At 45.9% G+C, this 13,139-nt stretch overlaps 1 protein-coding gene across 10 annotated transcripts in view; it reads right to left on the bottom strand.

Moving 5' to 3' along the window:
- Positions 1-72: 72 nt before the first annotated feature.
- Positions 73-13,139, bottom strand: part of Ca-alpha1T (Ca[2+]-channel protein alpha[[1]] subunit T) — a 99,403-nt gene continuing 86,336 nt past the window's right edge. For 8 of the 10 annotated variants that reach the window (XM_070997446.1, XM_065867838.2, XM_070997444.1 and 5 more), the window contains 8 exons: positions 12,084-12,266; positions 11,587-11,859; positions 11,350-11,511; positions 9,904-11,270; positions 8,801-8,993; positions 8,590-8,739; positions 4,695-6,827; positions 73-3,828 (listed from right to left, as the gene is read on the bottom strand). In XM_070997446.1, coding sequence (XP_070853547.1) covers positions 3,001-3,828; positions 4,695-6,827; positions 8,590-8,739; positions 8,801-8,993; positions 9,904-11,270; positions 11,350-11,511; positions 11,587-11,859; positions 12,084-12,266 — 5,289 coding nt within the window. In that variant the 3' untranslated portion in view covers positions 73-3,000. The remainder of the gene's footprint in view (positions 3,829-4,694; positions 6,828-8,589; positions 8,740-8,800; positions 8,994-9,903; positions 11,271-11,349; positions 11,512-11,586; positions 11,860-12,083; positions 12,267-13,139) is intronic. The other 2 variants (XM_070997439.1, XM_070997440.1) reach the window with 2 other exon arrangements.

Below are 13,139 nucleotides of genomic sequence, written 5' to 3'. Positions count from 1 at the left end.
TTTCACAGTACCACTTCGAACAGTTAATCCTGGAAAAGTAGAACTGGGAAAAGCGAGGTGCTTCTTTAGCGATTCTTTTCAAATTCTCTTTAATTTATAATGCTCGTTTTTTGGTTTTGTTTCGCTGTTTTACATAGTATGTGTTCTCAGTATATATGTACGTATCTAGTGGAACCAATCGAACCATTCAAATTATACGCAAAGGGCACGCAACGAAATGATTACAACTTGGCTATTGGCTATTTGTCTAACAGAGTTCCGGTTTCTTACTTTGCAGCAGAGGATAGTGCTTAGTTTCTTATGTCCTTTCTTAAACAATTTCACATTTAATTGGCTTATTTTACTTTGCAAAGAATGAATGGTTTTTTGAGGGGGTCTCTTGTACCTGCATGGAGCTAAAAGCAAATTTGCTTAGTTTTGCATTTCGTTGGCCGTTATGGCATTAATTTTAAATTTAACTCACTTTTCTAATTTTGTTGTTGGCTTTGGTTTTTGTTTGTTTTTTTGTTTTTCTTTAATTAACTTATGTTTTGTAGCAGTTTACCTAATTATTAATCAACAAGAAGAAACGCTCTTTATAGTTGCTTTACGCTTCGCACAAAAAAACAGACACACACAACTAAAACCAAAAACGAATATAGTTTCATTTGGTTTACTTCAAAGCGGCTACATTAAAAAATTACAAAAAAAAGTTCAAAACTACTAGCGCATTAACCTATAAACTTCATGCTTTCGTTTAATTTAATTTGTATTTTTACTTCCATGTTGTATTTTTGTATTTTCGGTTTCTTTTTATTAGTAGGCTTAAGTAGTTATTTTGTTTTGTTTTTCATTATTATTCCTTCGTTCTGCCTCGAAAATAGTTTTCAGAGTTGCATTTTTAGTTACGCGAGGCACTGCTTGCCATTACCGTTATATTTCGCACTGCTTGCTTGGTGACTGTTCGGTGTGGTGATTTTGGTGTAGGCGAGTTCCTCGTGTATGTGTGTGTGTGTGAGAGAGAGGGAGAGGGAGCGTAGAAAGAGATAGAGACAGTATCTGATACATTTGTTATGTATACATATATGTATAAATGTGTATATATATATTCGTAGAGAAAGGCACAGATGAAATTATCGTATAATTAAATTTGTTGCTTCTTCTTTCCTCGCATTCGACCGAATTGTTCGCTAAGTTTGATTTTAAAGTTTATCTAAACTGGAGAGCTCCTTCACTTCGTTTTTTACAGTGTGTACAAAGAGTGTAAAATTGTTTTCATTCTTAGATCTTTGGTTTTCCTTGAAAAATTAGCTTAGACCATGTTGAAAAATTGACAGTGTTAAGTTAGTGTTCATCTCGATTCCTCGCACTTTGTCTTGTTCTAGTTATGCCTTCTGAAGAAATATCTTGATACTCTATTGTAATTCGTTGATAGTTCCATATATACACTATATATAGTCATTAAACATTAATCATTAAATTTCTACTACGTTTCTCTTGTTTTTTTTCTTTATAAATGCTACCTTTTAAAGTTCTTGTAGTTCTTGCTGCCTTACTCTTTGCTTTTTTTTGGTTAGGTTTGAAAGTAATTTTATTTTTTTTATAAAAAAAAAAACATCCTGAATACCCTTGCTGCGTTGGCACTGTTTTTCAGATGTCTGTTTATTTGATCAGGGGCGGGTTCTTGAAGTTTTGGAAGCCTTTAGGGGGAGATAGAGAGATAGACAGACATGTAGATTTAGCAAAGATTGTCGACCAGATCGTAATAGCTATCTGTATAGGTGTGTCTGTGTGTGTATGTGTTTAAGTACCTAAGTAAATTCGTTTGCACAAAGTTCTTATTTTTTGTTTGTTTTCCCCTTTACCGTATCCTTTTTTGTTGGACAAGGTATCCTTGCCCCTGGAACAACGCAGCTTTATTCGTTTTTAGGTTAGGTACGATCTTATGAGCTACAGTTGTCTATTGCTTATCAATGGGCTCGCTCAGATGGCTGTATTCGGTATCATTCCGTTAGTTTTTTCCTTGGCTTAGCTACGTAAAATACACTCGAATACATATGTTTACATACAGGCCTTCTATATACAGATAGCATTGTGGTGTGTTTTTGTTTTGGGTGTCTGCATGCCTTCTCACACATACATATACATAAACGTTTAAACTTTAAGAGCTAATCACAGAGTTGATGATTCTTTGTTCACAAATTTCCATCATTTTTGTTTCGAATGCAGTATCCCTATAAGTAACTGTATATGTAATATAACTGTATATATGTAAATCGCATATAACACTTGTATATAATCCATCATCATCGTCATCGTCTGGGTAATCTTTGTTTTCGACTGCTACATTTAAACGGAAAACACTCTAATCAACTTGAAACATAGCTATCTTCTTGACCGATCGATCGTTGGCGATCTATTTTTTAGTTTTTAGTTTTTCTTATAAGTTCTGCTTGTTAAAGTTATGAAAACCGTAGGATTGCACTAAAAACAGTTGACAATTTAGCTTATAAGCTTATTAGCTTTTCTTTTCATTTCCTTGCTTTACTTAACTTTGCTTTTAATTTTATTTTACTGGTTTTTATTTTCGTTTTTGTGGCTAAGAGTTTACCACTTACCATTTATCGTTTATAATGGCTATCGATTAATCAATATTTGTGTTTTCTCACCACACTCTTCGATCTTTTTGCCTAAAGCCTAATGTTAAAGTTATAGTTTTTAGAAAATTCCCTAAAGTATTCTTTAATGACGGCCAAGTTCACGTTATAGAGAATATATAGACCTTTAGAGGTTGAAAGTAAGCTCCTTCCAAGTTTACAGCTTTCGGATAGACAAACTGAGACTTTCCATGCTAGAGGATATTTTCTGTCAGCCAGGTAAGGACTATCTTAACTGTTATCCTAGCTACTATTCTTGTTAATCAGCTCTACAGTTAACATTATGATTAGTGTAAACCTGGCCCTAGTTAGAGATAACTACTTTTTAAGATCTAGAGAGGGTGTGTGTGTGTGTTGTTTGCATTTAGTCCATGGAGGACTGCGGGGACTTGACCAGGAGTAGCTCCTTGTAGTCGCTGTCCCTGTCCTCCGCCTCGTTGTCCTGATCCTGTTCGGGATCCCTTTGCTCCCGCTGATCCATGCGCCTGCGCTCGCTGATGATCCGCAGAATGTCCGAGGAGTCGGATTTACTGACCCCCGCTGCGATATCCGGCAGGGTTTTCGAGCTGCCACTCTGTTCTGGGATGTCCAGCGAACTCGAGGCTATGACTGCCACCAGACCTGGTCCTGATCCTGATCCTGATCCCGATCCCGATCCTGAACCTGAACCAGATCCCCCAGCAGTTGTGGGCAGCAGCAGCGAGCTCTCATCCATGTCGGCATCCTCGTCCAAGGCCTGCTGTTTGAAGAGCTGCTTGGTGCTGCCACTGCGACTGCGCGGCGGCATGGATCTGGGAACGGAGAGAAGGAGGCTGCTCCTCAGGCAGCCCTGGTCCACGGACTGTGACCATCCGAAGGGTCTGCGTGGAGCAGGATGTGATGGCATGGGCAAGGGCGTGGGCGTTGCTATGGGCAAGGACAGGGGCGGGGGCAGTGGCGTCGCCACGGGCGGCACCAGGGCACTGACCACCGACAGGGCGGAGGATACATCTCCCTCCGCCTCCAAGTGACCCACATCGGCACTGCGCACGCTCCTTATGTCGTAGGACCCACCACCACCCCCCACTCCTCCCCCATCCGACTCGAGGCTCTCGAAGATCGTGCCGCTCTGGCAGTCGAGGGCATCTCCGCCCCAGGGCAGCGAGTCGCAGCTGGTGCGCTTGGCCTCCAGATTCCGTCGACGGATGGCCTGCTGGTCCGATAAAAATAAATTTATTAGAATTTCAATGTATATGTAATTAAAATATCAAGTATCTCTAAAAACCGGACATATAAAAATCATCAATTTTTTATTGAAATGAATTCCTAATTTAAATATTCAAAGCCAAATCCATTCGTTCCTCTTCTTTATACCTCTTCAAGCTATTTGTAAGAGTAACAGATTAGTGTAATCGTGTGATCTTATAGCCGGAAGTATCCGTAGCTTCAACAAACTAGACGTCTCGTATCTTACTAGTTTTGCCTTATCTCAATTATTTAATTTTGTTTTATTTATTTCATAAATGAACTATTTCCATTTTTATTGACCTCATATCTTCATATATTAGCTACGTATATTATCTACATATTACAACAAAAGGGATTTATTAAGAAACAAGAAAGGAAGCTAACTTTTTCAAACCAACTTTTATATAACCTTACAGCTAAGCCCATATCGTTCAACTTAAATCATAATTATATTAAATAAACGGTATGGTTTATATATGCTCGTATGCGGTAGATTTGTATAAATGCATACCGGTAGTTCCTATGTCATATATATGATATCTTAAGTCTTAAAAAATTACTGAACCCCAGGAAAGAACAGAAAATACCATTGATGATTGCCTGTTTTCCTCATCTTGAGGCCTTGAGCGAGTTTAACCTGCAGACCTCCCCCTACTTGTTTCATTTCCGCTTAGTAACCCGCCTCATTCCTTAATATTCTTTAACAATTTTGAAATCAAATGAAAATCTGTAGAGAGGAAAAACTTAAAAGAAAATTAAATTTAAATTAAACTCGAATTAAGTTTAGAAAACTGTAACTGGTAGCCGAAAGCTTGGCCAATCGGCACTTACCCAGTACGTTTGGCCGCCCCAGGGCAGCGAGTCGCAGCTTGTGCGCTTGGCCTCCAGATTCTTCTTCCGGATGGCCTGCTCGTCCAGCGAGCGCTCCTTGGACAGCACGCCGCGCTTGCGGAAGCCGGCGGCCGCGGAGGCGCGACGCCCGCGACGGCGATTGTCCAGCGGCGGCAGCGGGAGGCCGGCCACGCCCACAGCCAGCGCATCGCCCGTTCCACCGCCTCCCGCTGCCGTCGATGGGCCGCCGAAGGGCTCGCCCAGCCGGGCGCCGAGCGCCTGAGGCGTCAGCGTGCCGCCCATCTCGGCGAGACTCAAGCCGAGCATGGATTGTGGTGGCTGCTGGAAGTACTGGACGGTCTGTCTCCGTGGTCCAGCCCCAGATGCCGCAGCGGATGCCGCTCCGGAGCCCGCACCCCCACTGTTTGTGGCCGTTCCAGGGCCACCACTTGCCACCTGATTTAGATTGGTGGCCGCCGAGCTGGTCAGACTCGAGCTGGGATTGGCCGTGCCCAGCGGCAATGGGAACTTCTTGTCCAGCGAGGGCGTACTGTATATAAAGTTCTTCGGCAGCGATTTCACCTTGGCCAGGGGGCGCGGGGGAGCGGCCGCCTTCGATTGCGCCTCCGCCAGCTGCTGGCACAACTTTTGCTCCTGGGCGAACTCCTGCTCGCGCACCAGCTCGCGCTCGAGCTCCACCTCCATGTCGAGCTCGTCTTCCATTTGCTTGTGGCTCTCCTCGAGGTGTTTCATCAGTACAGCCACGACGACGTTCACTAACACGAATTGCGCCATTAGCACGAATATCACAAAGAATATGGGAGCAATAACCGAGCTGACGCAGCAATTGCGTACACAATCGGCCGCGTCATCGCAATTATCCCTCAGCGTGTCCTTCATGATGCCGTTCCAATTATCGCCAGTCGCTACGCGAAACAATGTGAGGAAAGCCATGCCAAAGTTGGCGAAGTGCGCGTGCTCGCCCAATCCCTGGCAGGGTATCTCGTCGGAGCACTCGAGTCGCCCGAATAGCTCCACGCCCAGTGCCGCAAAGATGAAGAAGAGCAGGAAGAACAGGAGTCCCAGGTTGCCCACTTGGGGCAGGGCCTGCATCACGGTGTCGAGCAGAGCCCGGATGCCCTTGGCCATTTTGAGTAGCTTCAGCACCCGTGCGATCCGCAGGACTCTCATCACCCGTATGATGGTCGGATTGATGGGTATGATCTTCGTTTCCAGCTCCTCCAGGACAATGCCCACTATGGACAGCAGGACAATGCCCACGTCCAGCTGATTCCAGCGATCCTTCAGATACAGCTTCCAGCCCAGGGCCACAAGTTTCATGTTCGCCTCCAGTATGAACACGGCCGTGAAGAAGTAGTTGAAGATCTTCAGGGCATACTTGAGGCCACTGGGCATCATGTAGTACTCCATGGCCATGGTGACCACATTCAGGCCAATCACTGCGGCAATGGCCAGGTCAAAGTACTTCGAGGTCACCACGTTGTGGACGAACATCCGTGTGGGCGAGTAGTTGGTGTAGTAGGGCGGCTCGTGCATCCGCCGCCGTTTCTTCTCCATCTGGAGAGCCCTCTTCGCCGCCCGGCGAATCTTCTCCTCCTTCTCCTGCTCCTCGCGACAGCGATGGAAGTTCTCCACCACAACGCCCACGAACATGTTGAGCACAAAGAAGCCCACCAGGAGGATGAAGGCGATGAAGTACAGCAGTCGCCACTCATTGTAGTTCACGATCGGTTGTTGGTCAACGCCGACGGCATCGAGACCGGTGTACATGATGTTCACCCAGCCGTCGCGGGAGCTCAGGACGAACAGGGACATCAGGGCCTTGCCCAGATCATCGAAGTTGTACTTGCGGTTCGTCCACACGTTGCCCGGTATACGGCGGCACTCATCCGCATTGCGGACGCCCTTGATATTCTCGCCCTCGCAGTAGTAGAAGGTGCCCTTGAACAGCTGGACGCCCAGGATGCCGAAGATGATGAAGAAGGTGCAGCAGATCAGGACGATGTTGCCGATGGGACGCAGGGACGATAAGAGCGTTTGCACGACTAGTTTCAGACCCGGGGCTCGGTTGATCACCCGCAGCGGCCGCAAGGATCGGAGTAGTCGAAACACCTGCAAGGACATCGGTTTTCCGGGTTTTCGGGTGGGCGGAAACGGAAAAGAACAGAACGGAAAAGGACGAGAAGAGAAGAGTTGTTGTGGTTGATGCATCGGCTACACTGCTTTATCGGCGGTGCCCCCGCGTGGGAGGCACTGCTTGCTTCGGCCCGCTTCGGCCAGCGGACGCCAGGCGGCGCCACATATGTGGTAAAAGCATGAAGTAAAAACCATGTAGATATACTTGGAATGAAGCCAACATAATTGAAAATCTCAACAAAACACACCAGTTACGGGCAAAAGTTTAAAGAAATAGAACATCTAAAAACATAATATTATACGTCAATATATTATTTCTGATATTAAATGCATTAAATAAAATTTCTAATGGTTTCCAATGTTATATCTTAAAAATCAAATATTTTGCGTAGTTAAGAAAAGCGCCGATTTTCAATAGGGAAATACTACACATAAATTAATTATTAATAACTATGAAAACAAAAAATGCCGCACTGGTGTGTTGTAACGAATGGTATTACTTTAAAAAATGTATCTCACATAAAACGGGCTTAGTAACGCCTTTAAATAATATAAAATTGGCAGCACTGCCTTGAACAACAAAGCAAGGCGATGGTAATTGATTGATCGGTAAGAATACAACAAGATGGGGCGATTGCATTTATAGCTAGATGGAGATGTTTCGGGTTTCGATTGGAGTGGAATGGGAAAGCTCAAATGGTGGCTTAATTTGTATAGGGGTATGACACTAATTGATAGTTCTACTGGCCACATGAAATAATTCAATAGCTAATTAAATAAAAAACCTAAAAGCTGAGAAAGAGTTTTAGAAAGAATTTGTACAACTAATACAGAATGAAAAGTTATAAACTTTTGATAGATCCTTCTGGCTCTGGGCCATTTTTAGTACAAGTGTCATAACCCTATTATTTGGAGGTTGTCGATAGGAAAGGGAAACAATCAACTATGTACAATACGAAACTCAATGAAGGCGAGTCAACAGATTACTAGAATTTTTGGTTTTTCTTTCGTTTTTTTTGGGGGTACTTTTAAAAGTTATATTTTTTTTTTGGGAGGGGGGTCTACACACACATAATAAATGGTGAAAACAAATTGGATTTTCTTGCTGATTAACGCATATAGCAGCGGAAATTTACCTGAAGTTTTCAGAGAGAGATATACAATATATATAAGTATATTATATACATGAGTTATAGAGATAGACACGAGATGTGTGTACGTAAATAGAAGATGAAATTAAAATTGAAGAAGTTTGAGACAATGTATTGTTGAAGAATTTTGGATCAAGTGTACGGTGTGTGTGGGTGTGTGTGAGAGTGTGTGGGTGTGTGGGTGTGCGCAAGAAAAAGAAGAGCACATAAAAAGACAGAGATGGCCAATCAGCAGAGAAACAGAGACAGAGCTATGTGTTTTCGGGGCGATACAGCGAGCGAGTTTTGATTGTGGTTTCGAGCGTTAGCATTAGCTTTAGCCTTAAATTAGCGATTTGGCGAATAGCTTTTCTGATCCGAGTGCGCAGCCCAGCAGCCAATTAAATGGGCGTGGTCGGTTCTGGGCGTGGTTCTTGGTAGTAGCTGTTCTGGTTGATGGTCTGCTTGTTGTAAATCGCTCGTATTTCTGGTTTTCAGGTTATCTGGTTTACTGGTTTTCTGGTTTTCTGGTCGACTGAGGACTGCTGGCTACTGCTGCTGCTTTCGGATAGCAAAAGTGTCCAAAAGGGCCGCGTTTCCGTACTTACCCTTAAAATCCCAAATATCCTCGGACTCGATTCGCTAATCAGGGACATTAACAAATCAATTATGGAAATGGTAACCAAAGATCCGTCCATGATATTCCAGCCGGACGTGAAGTAGGCGTCGTGGCCGTAAAACATTCCCGTGGCCACAACCTGTTGTTTGTTGTATAATCACATTTAGGTTCTGATGAAGAGAAATGTGCGACCCACTCACCTTGATAAACATTTCGACGGTGAAGACGACGGTGAACACGTAATTGGCTGTTGCCAGGAACAATCTTTCGGTGCTGCTTGGAGGGATGTTTGGTCTTTCCATGGCCAGGGTGATGCAGTTGAGCGCGATGAACAGCAGGACCACGTTGTCGAACCACTTTTGGTTGACAAACCACGTACAGATTTGCCGGAACCTACAAAAAAAAAAGCGGAGGGCGTCGAGATGCAAATACGTGAAATGAGCAACTCGCAGACAAAGTTGAAATTGAATTTTCCGCTCGGTGAAAAGGAGAACGGAAAACAGGAAGCGAAATCGCAGAGCCAAAGTCAATAAACTGGTAACCGATTTGTTTTCTGTTCAAGAGTTTGTAGGACTTACAATGTAAGAGAATAAGCTAAAGACTATTAGAAGAGAGAATGATAGACTGTTTTATAAATTCAATAAGAAAACCATTTCCTCTTTATATAATTTATTGATATTACAAAAAGGTTCATTTGAAAATACCATTATGGTAATCATTTTGGTAGCTTCTTCTAAGTTTTTTAAGTATGATTTTCTCTTTTTGAAAATGCTCTTTTATAGATAATGAAGGAAAAGAGCGAGATAGCATAACATAACTCTGGGTAAGAGCGAGGCAGTAGTATGCGACACACTGTGAAATAGAAAAAGACAGCAGAAAGCAAGATGGCGAACATATCCAAGTTATATCATAGAAATGATACTGAATTTCCTTAAGATTATCTTCATTATATTATCAGTGTTGTTCTTAGTGTAACCTACTCTACAGACCTCTTTAGCACTTACATATTATCAAGAACATTGTTCTTAAATTGAGAATATTCGTTCTTAAAAACCGTGTAAATAGATTTTAGAATCAATGTTCTGTACTGACTGGACTAATAGTTTAGTTGTTGAGATATACAATGTAAATAACGCCAATTCAAGTTGATTCAATCAATATGAAAACATTTTCAACTTTAAAAATTTCGTTCTATATTAAGGAATAATTTCAACACCGATAAGAACGTCAAAATTCTCTCAGTGTACTTATTCGAAAACATATGAAATTCTTAGTGGAAACCTGGACCCACCCCTCCACATACCTGTTGTCCTCTGGGAATATGTAGAGCGAGTAGTCCTCGCGCTCGGTGGTAAAGTGCTTGGGCGTTAGCTGCTCGATGAGCATCTTGAGCTTGGAGTAGCGCTCGCCGCCGCCTGGCACCATGGAATGTGGCTGCATCGCCAGCTGCTGCTGGTCCTTGGACAAGCGGTGCATCTGCTGATGCTGCTGCTGGGTGGTCGAGGAGAAGGAGTCCTGCCGTTGCTGGAGCAGCTGCTGCTGATGGAGCTGCTGCAGCTGCTGCAGCTCCTTCTCCTCGAGCCGCTTCTTTAGGTTATAGTGGCTGATGGAGTTCTTGCGCTTGTCCCGCGCCTCCATGTACTGCTGCAGCATGTTGTCCGGCTCATTGAGATTGCCGTACGACTTGTTCCACTTGTCCAGGTCCATCTTTGAGTTCGTGTACGAGAGCGACTTGCGGTTCGCCTCCAAGTTGTGCAGATTCAGATGCGAGGTCTTGCTGAAGGCCAGCTCGATGGAGCTCATCCGGCGTTGACCTGATCCGGGTCGCAGTTTGGGCGGCTGATTAAGGTTCTGGTACACCTGCGAGTTGAAAATGCAGGCCGAGGCCCGACGACTGCCCACGGGTCCACTGCCTATGCTCAGTGTATTTGATAGCCTTCTTATAGAGTTCTGTGGGCTCAAGCGATTCGTTTCTTTGGCTCCCGAGGAGGAACCGCCGACCGCGGTATTGCCGCTTCTCGCAAAAAAACTGTTGTCGCCACCGTTATTCAGCTGCTGCTGCTGTTGGTGCTGCTCCTCCTCCTCCTCCTGGGTCCTTCGAGCCGGATTATCCTCGGTGGCCAGGGCCAGGGCGGAGGATCGTCGCTTCTTGGAGCTGCCACGCCTTAAACGCTGCTTAAAACTCCCCTGCTGGGGCGGCGGTGCCAAAGGCAGGCGTTCACTGGACGAACTGCCACTTGTCGAGGCCCCAGTGTTGGCATTCCTACCCAATCCGGGCACTGCCATATCACCGGCTGGCGGACTGGAACCCACGCTCACATCGTTGAGACTGTGGCTCTGGCTCTGCGCCTCCGCCGAGGACGAGATGGTGGGCACATAAATGGGCGTGGCCGCTGCCGTCGAGCTGGAGCTCTTCGAGATGTCGTCAATGATCACGCTGTGCATGCTGCTCGAACTGCCAGCAGTGCTACTAACTCCCCCGCCCACTCCACCGGCCACGCCCACACCCACGCCCAGCTGGCTGGCATTGAGGATGTTCAGGGGCTTGTGGGAGAGCACGGGCGAGGGCGGGATGAGATCGATGGAGGGTATGCCCTCGTCCAGAGTCCGCTGTCCGCCGGTAAAGATGTTCGGCGGTCTCAAAAGCGAGGGGGAGGGCGGAGTGGGTGGCTGGTTGGATGAGAGTTCAGGGGTTAAAACATGTTTGGACGCTGCATCGTTTACAGCCAGAGGTTGCTGCTGCACTCACCTCCATGTCGCCCCACTGGCGGAAGCTCATGCCCGGCTCCAAGGTGGTGCTGGGCGAGTCCTGCGGCGTAGCCGCCGTTGTCGTAATGATGGGCGGATCCCGGACGAGCCGGATCTTGGAGAGGCGTGGCGCCTCGTTGCGCCGCTCCTTGATGGAGTATGTCTGTGTGCGACGGGGTGCAGGTGGTGTCAAGTGTTCATGTCTGTCTGCGAGGATCGCTCCATGTGGTGCTCTTACCTTTTTGAGGCCGCCGCGCGGCTTGGCATGCTGCGCCCCCTCCTCCTTGCCGCCCATGCTGCCCATGCCGCCCGCCTCTCTGTCCCGCTCCCTATCCCTGTCCCGCTCCCTGTCCCGCTCACCCGATGCGGAGGCGCCAGAGGTGCCGGAGCCGGATGGAGCAGTAGAGGAGGCGGGCAGCTCGTTGATCTGGTAGTCGTGGGTGGGCTGCAGCAGGCGCTGGCGGTGCATGTTGCTCTTGGCCTCGGCGATGTGCTCCGCGGAGTCCTGCAGCTGGGGGGGATTACGAACCGTGGATTCAACTCGGGCCACTCAAGCAAACAGACACACACACACACACAAATACACACTCGCATGCAGCATGCAGCTATCAGACACTCTATTTTTTTTTTTTTTTTGTCTTGGTTCTTATCTCAATCAATCACACCTGGTTGGTTTTTGGGAGGGGATCCTGATCTTCTCGATCCCCGATCCCCGATCCGTTCGAGCTCACTTACCTTGCGCACATCCTCCGCCGATCGCCAGCGGTTGCGCACCTCGTAGTAACTATCGTTGGTGGTCGAGGAGTCCGCCTCGCTCCGCGACTCATCGTACATACCATCGCTGTAGTTCTCGGCCAGCGTCTCCTCGCGCAGTTTCTTAACCAACTCGCGCTGTTCGCGTTCGCGACGTTCATTTCGCTGAGGGAATCAAAATTTCAAAATTAGACTTTCTCGTCAACCGGCGGGGGGGGGGGGGGGCGTGGCATGGATTTCGGTTCGGGATGGTGGCACTGGGTGGGTCGGCTGACCCACTCCCTCGCTGGCCACCCGGATCGGCTGGCACTTCCGGCCACAGCCGGTGGATTCAAAAAGAAAGGCGGGGATTGGAGGCACGGGCCGGTGGGACTGGGTTCGCGACGCAACCGATGCTTCATATTATGATCTGGGTGTCCCTAATTCAACCTAGTTTTTTACGAAATAGGGAAACTAAATGGTTTTTACCATACTATTTCTTAAGCAGTAAAAAAAACTACCCACAACTGACTCGTTTATGAATTATTTTTAATCAGGGTTACAAATATACGTAGGTTTGTAAATGTTTCGCTTAAGGCATTCGCATAACCATGCACAAAACAACGATATTTTTAGTTCCTAGGTAAAAAAGTTATAAAAAAAAAAATATATATAATATATAATATTTTAAATGTTTTGAGGCTTTAAGCCCAACGTTAACAAATCGGTTTAGCTAACAATAAACTATAAACTTTAATCTTTGTTTAAGTTGATTTTAAATACGAATCTTATGCGCGGATCCACGGGGCATAGATCCCCACACTCGGGAAAAAGGTATATGAAATATGTATTTTATTCCAAGTTTTTATACCCGTTACTCGTAGAATAAAAGGGTATACTAGATTCGTCGGAAAGTATGTAACAGGCAGAAGCAAGCGTTTCCGACCCCATAAAGTATATATATTCTTGATCAGGATCACTCGCCGAGCCGATCTAGCCATGTCCGTCTGTTCGTCTGTCCGTCTGTCTGTCCGGATGAACGCTGAGATCTCGGAAACT

The sequence above is a fragment of the Drosophila suzukii genome, chromosome X (assembly GCF_043229965.1).
Source record: "Drosophila suzukii chromosome X, CBGP_Dsuzu_IsoJpt1.0, whole genome shotgun sequence".
Lineage (NCBI taxonomy): Eukaryota > Metazoa > Arthropoda > Insecta > Diptera > Drosophilidae > Drosophila > Drosophila suzukii.
Note: the sequence above shows the minus strand (reverse complement) of the source record. Positions and strands in the feature narration are given on the sequence as shown.